The sequence below is a fragment of the Hippocampus guttulatus genome, chromosome 4, assembly GCF_054856545.1.
Source record: "Hippocampus guttulatus isolate MCC_2025c chromosome 4, RoL_Hgut_1.0, whole genome shotgun sequence".
Taxonomy (NCBI): Eukaryota; Metazoa; Chordata; class Actinopteri; order Syngnathiformes; family Syngnathidae; genus Hippocampus; species Hippocampus guttulatus.
Genome location: NC_141264.1, coordinates 20,704,651 through 20,717,500, shown reverse-complemented (window position 1 = coordinate 20,717,500; position 12,850 = coordinate 20,704,651). Strand labels below are relative to the sequence as shown.

Sequence of the window (12,850 nt, the reverse complement as noted above, 5' to 3'; positions counted from 1 at the left end):
ATTCTAGCTTTTCCGGAGCAACGTATCCTTTTCATAAATAATTGAGTGGAGAACACTAGGGCGCTTCACGAAATCTATCAAAAGGTGCCCCAATGACCCCGCGATGCTGTTGGTGAAACACGGGCGGCCATCAGTTTAATAACAGCTAATAGTAGTGGTGTGAACAGCAGAAGCCAATTAAAGGCTTCACATGCTAACACAAACACACACACAAACACACACACACACACACACACTTGCAATCAACAAAAACACATCTGTTTTAACCTGTGGTTATTTTTACATGCCCTATTTCCAAGGTCTTGTCGGTGCTCCCGGGTCGTAGGCTTCCTTTTGATTAATTCAATTCAACCAGAATGTGCACATTAAAAGAGTAGGTAAACAAAATGTTTAAACAATTCAGCGCTTAACCCTTGTTGCCAAGTAAATACATTGTTTGACTAGAAGATAACAGAAGAAAATTTGCGCTCCAACTAAAACAACACCGGTCTAAGAACACCCGTGTACTGATATCATACACCAGGGAGTGTCAAGTTCTCGGAGAGATTGCTTGGACTGCAAAGAAAAAAATTGAAAACAAAACATGCAGCATTGAATGCATCGCATGGAACACCACTACACAAACAGCAAACGTGGAGAATATCAAAGTGGACATTGATGTTTGCTATCTTCGCCCCCATGAAGACCGATTTGAGTCAAGTAGAGTCTGAGGGACACTGCAGCAAAGTGGAGACTACTCGTCAGCCAATCACAGGCCACACGCAACACCAAAAGCAGAGAATCAGGGCCTCCTGGATGCCAAGGGCTGTTGCAGCAAAGTGGAGACTGTGGAGTATAACACTGCCATCAAAGTCAAAGGGAGAGTGCATCATGGTCTGGTCGACAGCCAACCACGGGGCAAATAATGACAAACATTCAATACCTTTGTCATTTCTAGCAATTTTTTATCCTCATATGTTACAATGACAAATCTGCCCAACACACGAGCTCTCAAGCAGTGGTCTAAATGCGAATTCCAAGACTGAGGGGCGATGCAGCAACATGGAGACTTTGGAGTACAGTGAAGGTAAAAGTGATGGAGTCATGTGTTATTTTTTCTGATCTTTCTTTGGCTGAAAGTGCAGGGTGGGGGGGGGGGGGGGGGGGCTCAATTATTAGAATGGATGGCGTCAATTTTGGTGACATAAAACGTGACCTGGTATTGATGCAAGGCTGAATCTGCTCATTAAGATCATCTCGTCAATGTGCGAGGAGGGGGGAGAGCAGATGCGTGTCCCTGAACGCAGCAAAATGGCCACATGGTCCGTCCGGGTAGTAACCTTCAGATCCATGTTGCAGAGTCATCCTTGGCTCTCCGAGCAAGGGCAATGTAAAACGTGTCCTATTGCCATGACTACTTCAAATAATAACAATCCTAAACATCGTCATCATATTGATAATAGGAACACACCGTTAGAGTGAAACGCGGGCGACCTTGCACACGGTGAAGCACAATTTTGCTACGATTGCACGGGAAAGTGAACGCACCGCATGGCCAGCCAATGCTCCGTTTCACGTCACGTTTTTCCATTTACAATAATAATAGTAAAAATAATAATATCACCTTTAAATGTATGTTTATATTTAGGACATTAAACACTGAAGATGTTCACTTTTATTAAAAAGGTGTTTTCTCACCAGCTCGTTTACTCACTAATGGTGTTAAATTGGAAAGATTAACATCAAATGAAAAATAGAGTGGGGGGGGGGGGGGCACACTTACTCTCACCATATGAAGCCCGTACGCATATGGAGGAAAGGGTCGTCAACGCAGCCCAAAGCAAGACAGTGCTGTTGCCCATTAGTAGTTTGTCAGGTTTCATGTTCCTTATTTCATTTGAAGAAAAAAAAATCACAATAATAACAATAAATCCAAGAGGATGTTGGTATCCGGAACGATTGAGGGGAAACAATTGTAGTCCAAATGTCTGGGTTGGCTCCTCGGCCACTTGGATTTTAAATAGAATAAATTTAAATCTAAAAAAAAAAATTATATCGTGAAAAAAAATATCTCGTATTATTTCCTCCAAGGTGCACTGACTGCTATGAGAGCAGCAACATGATGATGGTAATCCCCGTCTTCAGTTTCCATGTCTTCTTCTTCCAAGAACAACAAGGCCTAAGAATTTGGTTCTATTCACAATATATCAGCACTTAAATTCGACCCACATCCCCACCATCCTCATCATCAGCAGCCAGGCGTGAAAATCTCTCGTAGACGCGTGGAGCAAAAAAAAAAAAAAACACCCAAGAAGAAAATGAAGAAGGGTGGCGGCTGTGTGGTGATACTGCTTGTCAAAAAAAATGAATGAAAAATCCGCGTGGTGGATGTCTTGACGCCAGGAAGCCAAGCAAGCGAGCAGCACCGGCGTTCGGTGCCCGTCGTGGTCGTGCCAGTGAAGGTTTAAGGGTGGGCTCGGGGAAAATGTGCCACGCAACAGCAGAGTGGGGCTGAACGCGTGGGTAAACACCGCGTCTTCTCCCGCTACCGACGTCTTTTTTCTTTAGTCGTCGAGAGAGAGGTGAAAACAAGTCCACGTTGCAGCTGCTAAAATCCCACAGTGAGAACGTGTGTGTGTGTGTGTTAGTGGGTCTCCCGTGGAATCTCTGCTGTAAACAAGAGTCGGCTTCTCTCTCACTCACTCGTGCACGCACGAACTCGCTCACACGCATAGTGCTCCGGATAAAGGTGGCCGGGTGGAAAAACCGTCGTGGATTCGCTCCCAGCAGGGATGGATTCCCATCGCCGAGACGTCAGGGTTGAGTTGAGCATTTATTGGGATGGGCATCTATTCCATTTCCAGTTTGAGGAATCGTGCAGTACTGTAGTAGGCTCTTTGTCCTCACTGGTTAGACCAGCGGTCCCCAACCGCCGACCGCGGACCGATACCGGTCCGCAGGGCATTTGATACCGGGCCGCACAGAAAGAACTTGCCTTAATTCCGTTTAGTTTAATTCGGAATACGAAAGATGTTTTATTTTGAAAAATTACCGGATTCTCCGTTACATCCGTCTGTGTCACGCTTGACACACGTCAAGCCACGCTTCTGCGTCACGTGACCGATTACCTAAAAACACAATGAGTAAAAAAACTGCTGGAGATCGCAAATGACGGTCTGTGGGGCAAAAAAGGTTGGGGACCCCTCGGTTAGACAATTCAGGGTAACGAGTAGATCGACGAAATCGCACTAGCGGAAGGATTGTGTCTCAGTATCATTGTTTTCACCAATATTTGTGGCATTTGTAGTTTAGTATCACAAGAAACTTTGTTGCATTTTTGTTAAGAGTTTGGACACTGTCTCAGTTAGTTTAAAAGAGGTTGGAAACGCTACTTTAGCTTAAAGCAGAAATAGCACACAACCAAACCTACTTATCATTGTATAGAACCAGATGACTGGGACGCTTACAGAAAGAAGCTACATGTTGTTCGATGTCATAAAATTGCAATCAATCTTCAAAGTTTATGTGAACATGTCTAGGTATGACAACGCCAACCGCCCCCCTACAAATATTAGAACGATCGGCGTCAATATTGTTTATGAGCATAACGTCTTCTTCTACTGCAGCTGACTGACCAAAAAAAACGCTTATTGACCATAGAATCCAAATTTTGCGGCAATTCTTATGTCTGAGTTTGTCGAATACTAAAATGTTATGTCTCCCGCGCACAAAAAAAAAAAAACAATACCCGGTGGTTTGTCACAACGCAAGCACATTAGCACAAAGTTCGTTGTGAGTATTGTCCACAAACTTGGAGTTAGTTGGTATTGACATTTAAGGTGTTCGATGCACCAAACGGTGATTAAAAGTAAAGATTTCATGTGGATAAAGACGTTGTTGAAAAATGCCACTGTGTGTGGAGGTTGTTTTCTCTTTGGCCAAATACCCTTGAGTGGATAAGGAACACGAATAACTTCTTGAGTCATACATTTTAGTCATGTCTCAGCTCACCTTTCGAAGTGGAACCTGACCAAGGGGGAAGCAGAGGGGCAAAAGGTAGCAAGGTGTGCAGCAGCAATGCTTTGGCGTAGACGCCTTCACAGTCCCCAGAACCAGGTTCTCTCGCAAGCCCAGCTCTTCCAACCAGTTACCGTGTACAACGTGGTTTGGAGAAACAAACAAACAGCAGAACCGTTTATCTTATAACTCAATGTGAGAGGTAGAGTACCAATGGCAGACGCAAATAAAACTGATTCCAAAAAAAATAAAGATTCCCAATTCGTAGTGGAAAAACAGAAACAAAAAGCATCGATAAATAAAAACGAATACAGTGTATGAAAGCTTCAGCGGCACCACGTCTTGCTCTTCATCATTCGTACAGACCCATCCAACGTTCTTGTATCGCCCTCTGCTGTCTTATCTGAGTCATTACAGTTTCATGCATCTCGGCTCCCCACCACCCCAGAGTGACGCAACGAAACTGCCAACGTTGTATAAACATGAACAGTATTTTAAATATTTATTTTTTGGAAAGTACAATTTTCCACACAGGAAAGCTGATTTTTTAATGAGCACAACACCTAAAATAGTTGAAAAATCGAGAAGGTTACGCTGAGGAATAAATCAATCACATCGAGTGGACAATGGATCAGTTCGAATTCAAAGTCTCGAGAACCGTGTGTGAATGAAAAAGGCTGTGGGTTGAATGGGGACGTCAACATTAAGACAAGTTGCCCTGATATTTTGTGTTTCAGCCCAAAGATCAGGGGTTCCCATTCACTCCAATATGTAATACGTTGTAGAAGAATGGACAGTATATAAAATAAGTACGAAGGTGCACATGAATATGCATAAACTCAGGTTTGGCAGATACCGTGAGCCTATAACCTGAATTAAAGACATCATTCTTTTAGTCTTTGGAGATTGGTATTGGTGTCCTCTCCTCTTCTATTGCTTCCCCTTTCTTTTTGAATGCATCAAACACATCCCAGGACTGAGGAACGAGCTGGCGAGAGAAGGCCAGTTGGAACAGCCAAGACATGAAGACGACGACCGCCAGAGAAATGAACACAATCAATGTCCTGAAGGGAAAGTACTGCGTGATGACGCCATCCTCCTCCCTCCAGCCCGGGAAGAGCAGCACAGGAGGAATCCCGAGTGCTGGCTCTCCACTCAGGATGCGCAGCAGCAGAGCTATCACGTAGCCACTGATGGCACCGTAGCAATTGCCAGAGAGAAGATGCACCACACAGAACAGCTGTGGTGTCACAACACAGTAGAGTGTGTCATTAGCTAGTACCCAGAGAGCAAGGATGCTGCTCTTATTAAAGGCCAGACCGGTTCCAGCCAGCCCCACCAGGAGCACACTAATCCTAATCACCCACTTCAGCTCTCTTTCTGATGCCTGTTGTGAGAAAAAAAAAGAAGAAAATATCATAAAGGTTGTGTTGCATTGCGCGATGCTGTTTTAGTCACACACTGCACTCAAAGGGACACACACACCTGTTTTCTCAAGGTTGACTTGTATATGTTTTGGGTGAACATGGATGCAGATGACAGCAACACAGAGTCCATGGAGGACATAACTGCTGCTGCGAGGGCGCCAGTGCCCAACACTGCCACCCAGGCGGGTGTGATGTAAGACAGAGCCAATGGCAGGACATTGCTTGCCTCACCGCGATAATAAGGTGGGGGTAGACCGTATTCTGTCTGGTTCCAGTCTTACCGAGAAGGACAGAGCATGGAAGAGGAACATACAGAGACAAAAATGGAGAAGAAATCATTGTAATCCAGGACAAAATGATGACACCCCCCTCCTAAATTCTTAGTCGCATTGTGGAGTGTTGTAGGGCAGGGGTGTCAAACTCATTTCATATTGTGGGCCGCATACGGCCTCGGTCGATGTCAAGTGGGCCAGACCATTAAAATTATACCATACTCTGCTATAAATAACCAAAATATGTCTTTCCTTTGTTTTGATATAGCGACGCACAAGTACATGAGGAAAATGTTGAAATGTACCTACATTTCATTTACCTAACATTTCATAAAACACCTTAGATTTCCTTCGACAAATGTGCAATTTAATTTTATCATTCACATATATGCAGTGCAACTGATCCCACTGATTGTACAAAGGCACAAAACTTGAACAATTAGTATTTAAAAATATAGTCATGCATTTTAAGATTAAACAAGATTTATAAAGAAAGGATTTTCTTAAACCATTTACACATGTGCATATGAAATCTAAATGTAACCCCCACCTACACTTTACAAACGAAAGAGAAAACAATGACTAGCGGTTAATACATGAATTGCATCTTAATAAAAATATTCATTTTGTGTCTTTTATGCTTTTTTTTCATTTTTAAATTATCCCGCGGGCCTGATCGAACCCCCTCGGGGGCCGGTTCCGGCCCGCGGGCCGTATGTTTGACACCCCTGTTGTAGGGTGTGTGTGTGTGTGTGTGTGTACCTGCAGATGTAGCCACAGCTCCAATGATCACCGAGGGGATTCCCATCAGAAAAGCGCAGCCGCCAGCAGCAAAACAGGTGACCTGAGCCCGGGCCGAGGAGGATGCTGCAAGAATCCTCTGGAATAGAGCCTGAGAAGCCAGTCCTCCAAAACCCTACAGCGCATATAAGCATGATCACTTCATCAAGTATGCCACTTCTTATCAGGAATGCGCATAAGCACGCCAAGCGAAAGGGCACTGCAAATTGTATATTAAGCTCCAGGTCAAGTTTGTCCTTGTGCTTTTGCAAACGGAACGATAGATCAGAGACCCCAGATTTTCCTTTCTCCTGCAAGTTGATGACAAGTGCACACGTGGACACCCTTAAAGTACCGTAGATGTGAAAATGGTGTTTGTGATGGACAATCTGTGATGAGCACACAAGTTCAAGAACAGAACGTTGCTCGGGTTTTGATCAGAGGGGCCGTTCTTCCTCGTCTCGCCCTCCGGGTCCCACTGTCATCGCCCACGTGAGCCGAACGATGCAATCCTGAGCAGAAGGCCGCCCTACCGTCAACCGGAGTGACACCCAACGGACAGCCGTCAAGCCGCAAGGGGGATAATTATGACCACGTTTGCTTTTTCTGGTCCCTCACGTTAGACCTGTTTGCCATTGGCAACCCTGCAAGAGGAATGAAGCCCCACACCACTTGTCTCCTGGGTTTTTTCGAACAGACAAACTCCTCCACCACGATAAGGTGACGGCTCAGGGAGGACTGTGTAAGATATATTGAGTACAATCGATCGATTACATTGATATGAAGACTTCTTGCAAAATAAAAAGAATCTGACCAGCACGAAAAAGTCATCGGTCCACTTTCCTGCGTCCTCCAGCTTCACCTGTCCTAACCAGGGAAGGCTGTTTGACTGGTTGAAATTGGTCGTTTGTGAGGGATCAGTCACCGCAGGATTGAGAAACATAAATGGAATACAGAGCCACTACAAGAAAGAAACAAACACTTGTTAGACAAAGCAAAATGTGAAAAAACAAAACAGGATTTCCAAACAAAGGCCGCCTTGACATTCCTTTCAAGAACCACTGCAATCACGCAACCTTTGTACATTTTTCTTGAGCGCTCACCAGACTGACAAATATGAAGGACAGTTGGATGATATCAGTGTACACAACTGCGTAAAGGCCTCCTAAAAAAGTGTAGCTGATGGAGATCGCCGCGGAGATCGGGATTGAGATTGTAGATGACAGACCCAGGATGATGCTCATCGTCCCCCCTGGAATGGAAATCAAAACATCATATTAAATCAAAGGTCCATGTGGCACAATCACTTTTGCCGTCATACAGAGAGCATAAACTCATTGCAAAGTTCGGCTTTCAAAGTGGACACCTGGGACACGTCTTTCTTCTGACAGTGAGAGTGAAAACGCATTTGAATATCATTACTAACCAAGGGCAGCAAGGATGCAGGCCACCCACAGAATATCACCTAGCAGAGCAGGAAGTAATATTGCTGTCGTGAAAAATTGGCCATAGCGGTCCTGAAACGGGTCCAACATGGTCAAGTAGTGTTTGGACCTCATCGGTTTGGCAAAAAACAACCCTGCTGGAAAAACACAAAACAAACAAGACCAATAAGTACCTCATAACAACAAACAGTGGCGGCTCTTAACTTCAACGGCGCTCTGTGCGAAACCTCCTTTCGCGCCTGCAAAAGCACAAAGGCTATTCTTTTGATACTTACCAGTTAAAAAATTTAAAAAATAGGCAAGAGGCCCAAATGCCCAGGCGAGACCTCGAGTTGGAGAATAAACAGCCTCGGCAGTCCCCAAAATGTAACCTCCACCAATCCAGGTTGCTGAGAGAAAACATCGAAACAAAGTCAGTGGTGGAAAAACTAAACAAAAAAAAAAAAAACTTTCCTTCGTGACCAAGGTGAGATGAAACAAAAGTCTTGCCTGCCATGGTGAACACGCCAGTCACGATGTTGATATTGCGTCCTCCGACGATGGCGACTTCGCTCTTTCTGCCCGAGCATTTCTTCTCCACTTGCTTTGACTTGCGCGAGGCCAAGATCCCGGTCAGCAGGATGACCACGTAAAAGACCCCCACAGCCACAAGTCCGGCCACATGCACTGCCATGCTTGCCAAACACCCACTGCCAATGAACACAACAAACGAAATGTTTACAGGTTTACACAATGGGTGTGACAGTTTCAAGACGTCAAATTTAGATCGTCAAATCTCACAATTTAAATGATTAGTGTTTGACTTACCACAGCAGCACTTTGAAGCAACATTATTATGCACAGTAGCAGTACTTTTTTTCTGATTTCCAATTTACAGCAACAAGTTTTTGTTGGCATCCAAACCCGTACCGATGGCATCACCTTTGTACACCGTGTGCAAAAGGTTTCCATCCCTCAGGGCTGGCGCTTGAGCTCGAGAGGCAAAATAGTTGCTGAGTCTGTTCTGTGTTTGTACACGCCTGTCCTGTTTACGCTTGCTCTAATTGCGCAAGTAAAACAATTTTTTTTTTCTTGTGACAGCGGCTATGATTCTAAACTAGGGGGAAAGAAAACCAAAGAAGTTGTACACGATGACTATCAAATCCGAACAATGGCATCTTTTTGTGTTTTCTTTTTTGTGTGTGTGTGTGCTGGTCGTTAAACCTGGAGGCTGGAAATGAATCATTGTGGGTCAAGTGACATCAGCTGTAAAGGTCTATACTGCAGAGTGCAAATTGCTATCTATCCATATTACCATACAAGGACACAACCCTTGTCATTACCAATTTGTACCCGAGTTTAACTGAGTCTGTTTATCACTTGAAAGTGTGGACCAAGAAATCTTCCGGAAGTGTTCTTGGACTGGTGGAAGTTGTCAGTTAGTTTTACCAACCCCCCCCCCCCAAAAAAAAACATGTTTGATAACCCAGTAAGATCAAGTCAACCGCATGTCTTAATTTAACTCGTAATGAATTAGAATTGACTCAACTCACCCCTCTGGGAGTTGTTGAAAGGGGCTTCCACCGTTGTTGATTCTTCTTTGGATGACTGCAAACCCGCCTCTTCAGTCAGGTTTATCTTCCCCTTACCGTACAATGATCGTCCTTGGACCAAAATCCACACCCACATGTCGAACCGCCCCCAGCAGTTACACACTTTTTTACTTTGCTTGAATGGATTACGGAAACTAAAATATACAAAATAGTAAATGCCATGGCATGAAACAAAACCTCCCTTGAAGTTCACTTTACAGAAATAGTGACCGCACGGGAGGCATCCAAACATACCAAGGTCCAGTCCGTCCGTTTATGCTCTGAAAATATGAACGTGTGAGTGCTAGAAAAGATCAAACTTTGGGGGTTCAGGTCAAATGTGGCTCAATATAACATTGGGTTGAGTATCCCACACCTCAACAGGGCGCCCTATAAGATAAGATCAGAAAACCATTATTTGTCTCACAATGGGAAAATTCCCAATTTTTGTCACCGATTCTGTTCATAACCTTTATGAACAGAATTTCTAGGCACAGCCGAGTCATCGAGGGGGTACGGTTTGATGGCCTCAGTCTTGCATCTCTGCTTTTTCCAGATGATGTGGTGCTGTTGGCTTCTTCAAGCCGGGATCTCCAACTCTCACTGGAGTGGTTCACAGTCGAGTGTGTAGGGATGAAAATGAGCACCTCCAAATCCGAAACATTGGTCATCAGTCGGAGAAGGATGGAGTCACCCTCTCTGGGTCGAGGATGAGCTCTTGCCCCAAGAGGAGTAGTTTAACTCATTCACTCCCAAAGACGTTTTTAAACGTCTTTTCAGACTTGGTCCAGAATTGGCTGGTACTGAATGAGTTAAGTATCTTGGGGTCTTGTTCACAAGGGAGGGCAGGATAAAGTGGGAGATCCACAGCCGCATCGGTGCAGCGTCTGCTGTGACACACTATCCGTCTGTCATGATGAAGGAGCTGAGCAAAAGGATGAAGCTCTTGATTTACAGGTCGGTCTATGTTCTTACCCTTCGCTGATGGTCACGACCCACAACAACAAGACCCCGGATACAAAGCAGCTGAAATTAGTTTCCTCCACAGTGTGTCCGGATTCTCCCTTAGAGATGAGAACCAAAGTCGCACCTGCAGCAGTGCACTGTTAGCGTTACCCTGCAGCGTTACCCTGCGGAAGACGCTACCCCAAACCAGAATTGTTAGGAGGACATTAACCTTCATTCAGTGGTCACGCCATGTCATTTTATGATCCCCAACATTTACTGAGCCAAGTCACATATTCTAAGTTCGAAAAATTGCACTGCACACCACCAAACAAAATTGTCACAAAAAGAGGATACATACAGGTCTGTCAGTTTCATACTTTTTGCCATCTAATAGAAGATAACGTATTTGCTCTTTCTGTCACTAGAACATGCTGGCATAGACAGATGGACAAAGATGCATTATTTGTTATTAATAAATATTTTTTTTGTTCACCAATTAAGATAAGATAAGATAAGATATCCTTTATTAGTCCCACACTGGGGAAATTTACAATTAGGTGAAATTAGACAATTTCCTTCTCTCAGGGAACACTGGTTGGGCATCAATGCCCGGGAACACGTCAAAGACAGGAAACTTGTTTACTTGTACTGGTACACTACGTCTCCAGACTGTCCAATGTTATAGTATCGCCCTCTGCTGTCTCAACCAAGCCATTACAGTTACATGCTTACCCCAGAAGAATACAAGAGCGACTCTGCCAACATTGGTGAACAGGAACAGTGTTTCATCCATCCATCCATTTTCTCATCCGCTCATCCTCACAAGGGTCGCGGGCTTGCTGGAGCATATTTTAGCTGTCTTCGGGCAGTAGGCGGGGTACACCCTGAACTGGTTGCTAGCCAATCGCAGGGGGAGCAATGTTTTCAATATATAATATTTGGAAAGCACAACTCTCAATCGAGGGCTCCGTCCTTTTAGCAATTACCCACAATGCACTATCGGTGGCCATATTGGAGGGCTGTTATAAACAAGCCATACGTATTCGTGTATGGCTGTTTTAAACAAGCCATACGCATTCGTGTATGGCTTGTTTAAAACAGCCCTCATGGCCAGGTTGACATGACCAGGTTCAATGTCAGGCTTCTGAAGAGCTTGCTGATGATCTGATCATTTGAATAAGGTGTGTTGCAACAGGGAAACTTGGAAAACATGCAGGACAGCGGCCCTCCAGGACCTGTGTTTGACACCCCTGTTCTAGAACATTGCACGTGAACAATGGCTTGAGAAAGGCGAATTAACCAATAGCCCGTGGTCGGCTTGGAAATCATTGAATAGTCCGTTGATAAAAGTGGGAAAACAGGTGGTCAGCTGGAAAGATCGGAAAACATCTGCCACCTGCTGGAGACAAACAGATTCTGAATCATGACACATTCAAAGGTCCCTCGGAAGGACACCGTTCACTAAAGTCCTTGCTAAAACATCAATGATGATTTACTTTTATCTTTCAAAAGACAAAGTTCACTGAGGTCCTTGCCAAAAAAAATCAGGGTTGATTCACTTTTATCTGTCTGTCTGTGAGAAAATAAAATGCATTCGGTCCTCCGCTTGAAGTCAGCTGGGATAGGCTCCAGTACGCACCGCCCCCAAATTCTGTTCAGGATAGGCGGTGTTGAAAATGACTGGGCGGAAAGATAATTGACTAAGGCAGGTAAGAGACAAAGTTGAACCCTTTATTGAAAGTACTGACCCATCTGAAGTCCCTCTCATCTGACATTGTTTTACCAAGAAACTCACTTCTTCTTGCATGGCCACAATTTCGTCAGGGGCGATTCTGCCGAAAATCTGAATTGATATTTATGGTCTGAACTTTAACCATCTGGTCTTCTTTAGGATGGTGTTCTCTCTCATGAATAATATCTCACAAAGAAATTTAATTTTAGGAGCTGATCTTACCTGTACTTGGATAATACCTCCACGAAACAGGCTTCATTCAATTCAATTACAGATTAAAAGCATACATGAGTAACTCCAAACTATCTGATTTGTGTTGTTTTTGTTTTTTCCACCCAGCAGAACTGGACGACTCTTTTCACTCACATGTTCATAATGCAGAGTACACACCCGGTTATCCGGTTTTGGTTATCCAAACATTAGTTCGAACCAAAACCAAAACTAACATTTTGAGAACGTTCCATGCTGGTTACGCAGCCCCAGTAACACTGAACGTCTAGAGAAGGTTATCCGACAATGAAATTTTGGACATTGATTGCCATGCAAGTTTACAAGTGTTACATGCTGTACCGTTGCAGTTCGGGACAACACAGTTCTGTCTCTCAGTCTTTGCATATTTTTCGCAATTCTTCAACCAAATATATTTTTTTTACAAACAAACGTCCGAATTCACTTTGCA

General features: G+C 44.1%; 2 protein-coding genes across 3 annotated transcripts in view; both read right to left on the bottom strand.

Annotated features, from left to right (window-relative positions):
- LOC147206532 (insulin-like growth factor 1 receptor) overlaps positions 1–2,642 on the bottom strand; it is a 92,066-nt gene extending 89,424 nt beyond the window's left edge. Inside the window, exon 1 of the mRNA XM_086108345.1 lies at positions 1,763–2,642. Within this exon, the coding sequence (XP_085964471.1) occupies positions 1,763–1,862 (100 nt within the window). The 5' untranslated portion in view covers positions 1,863–2,642. The remainder of the gene's footprint in view (positions 1–1,762) is intronic.
- Positions 2,643–4,484: 1,842 nt separating this feature from the next.
- On the bottom strand, positions 4,485–9,548 carry LOC147206531 (high affinity choline transporter 1-like). Of its 2 annotated transcripts, XM_086109298.1 has the most exons (9): positions 9,453–9,548; positions 8,410–8,609; positions 8,196–8,309; positions 7,902–8,057; positions 7,579–7,727; positions 7,290–7,436; positions 6,458–6,611; positions 5,482–5,699; positions 4,485–5,383 (listed from the first exon to the last, which is right to left on the bottom strand). In XM_086109298.1, the coding sequence occupies exons 2-9, from the start codon at positions 8,591–8,593 to the stop codon at positions 4,889–4,891; spliced, it is 1,617 nt and encodes a 538-aa protein (XP_085965424.1). In that variant the 5' UTR covers positions 8,594–8,609; positions 9,453–9,548; the 3' UTR covers positions 4,485–4,888. The 2 variants fall into 2 exon arrangements, with proteins under 2 accessions (XP_085965424.1, XP_085965425.1); XM_086109299.1 differs by lacking the exon at positions 9,453–9,548 and having other exon boundaries at positions 8,410–9,125.
- Positions 9,549–12,850: the final 3,302 nt, after the last annotated feature.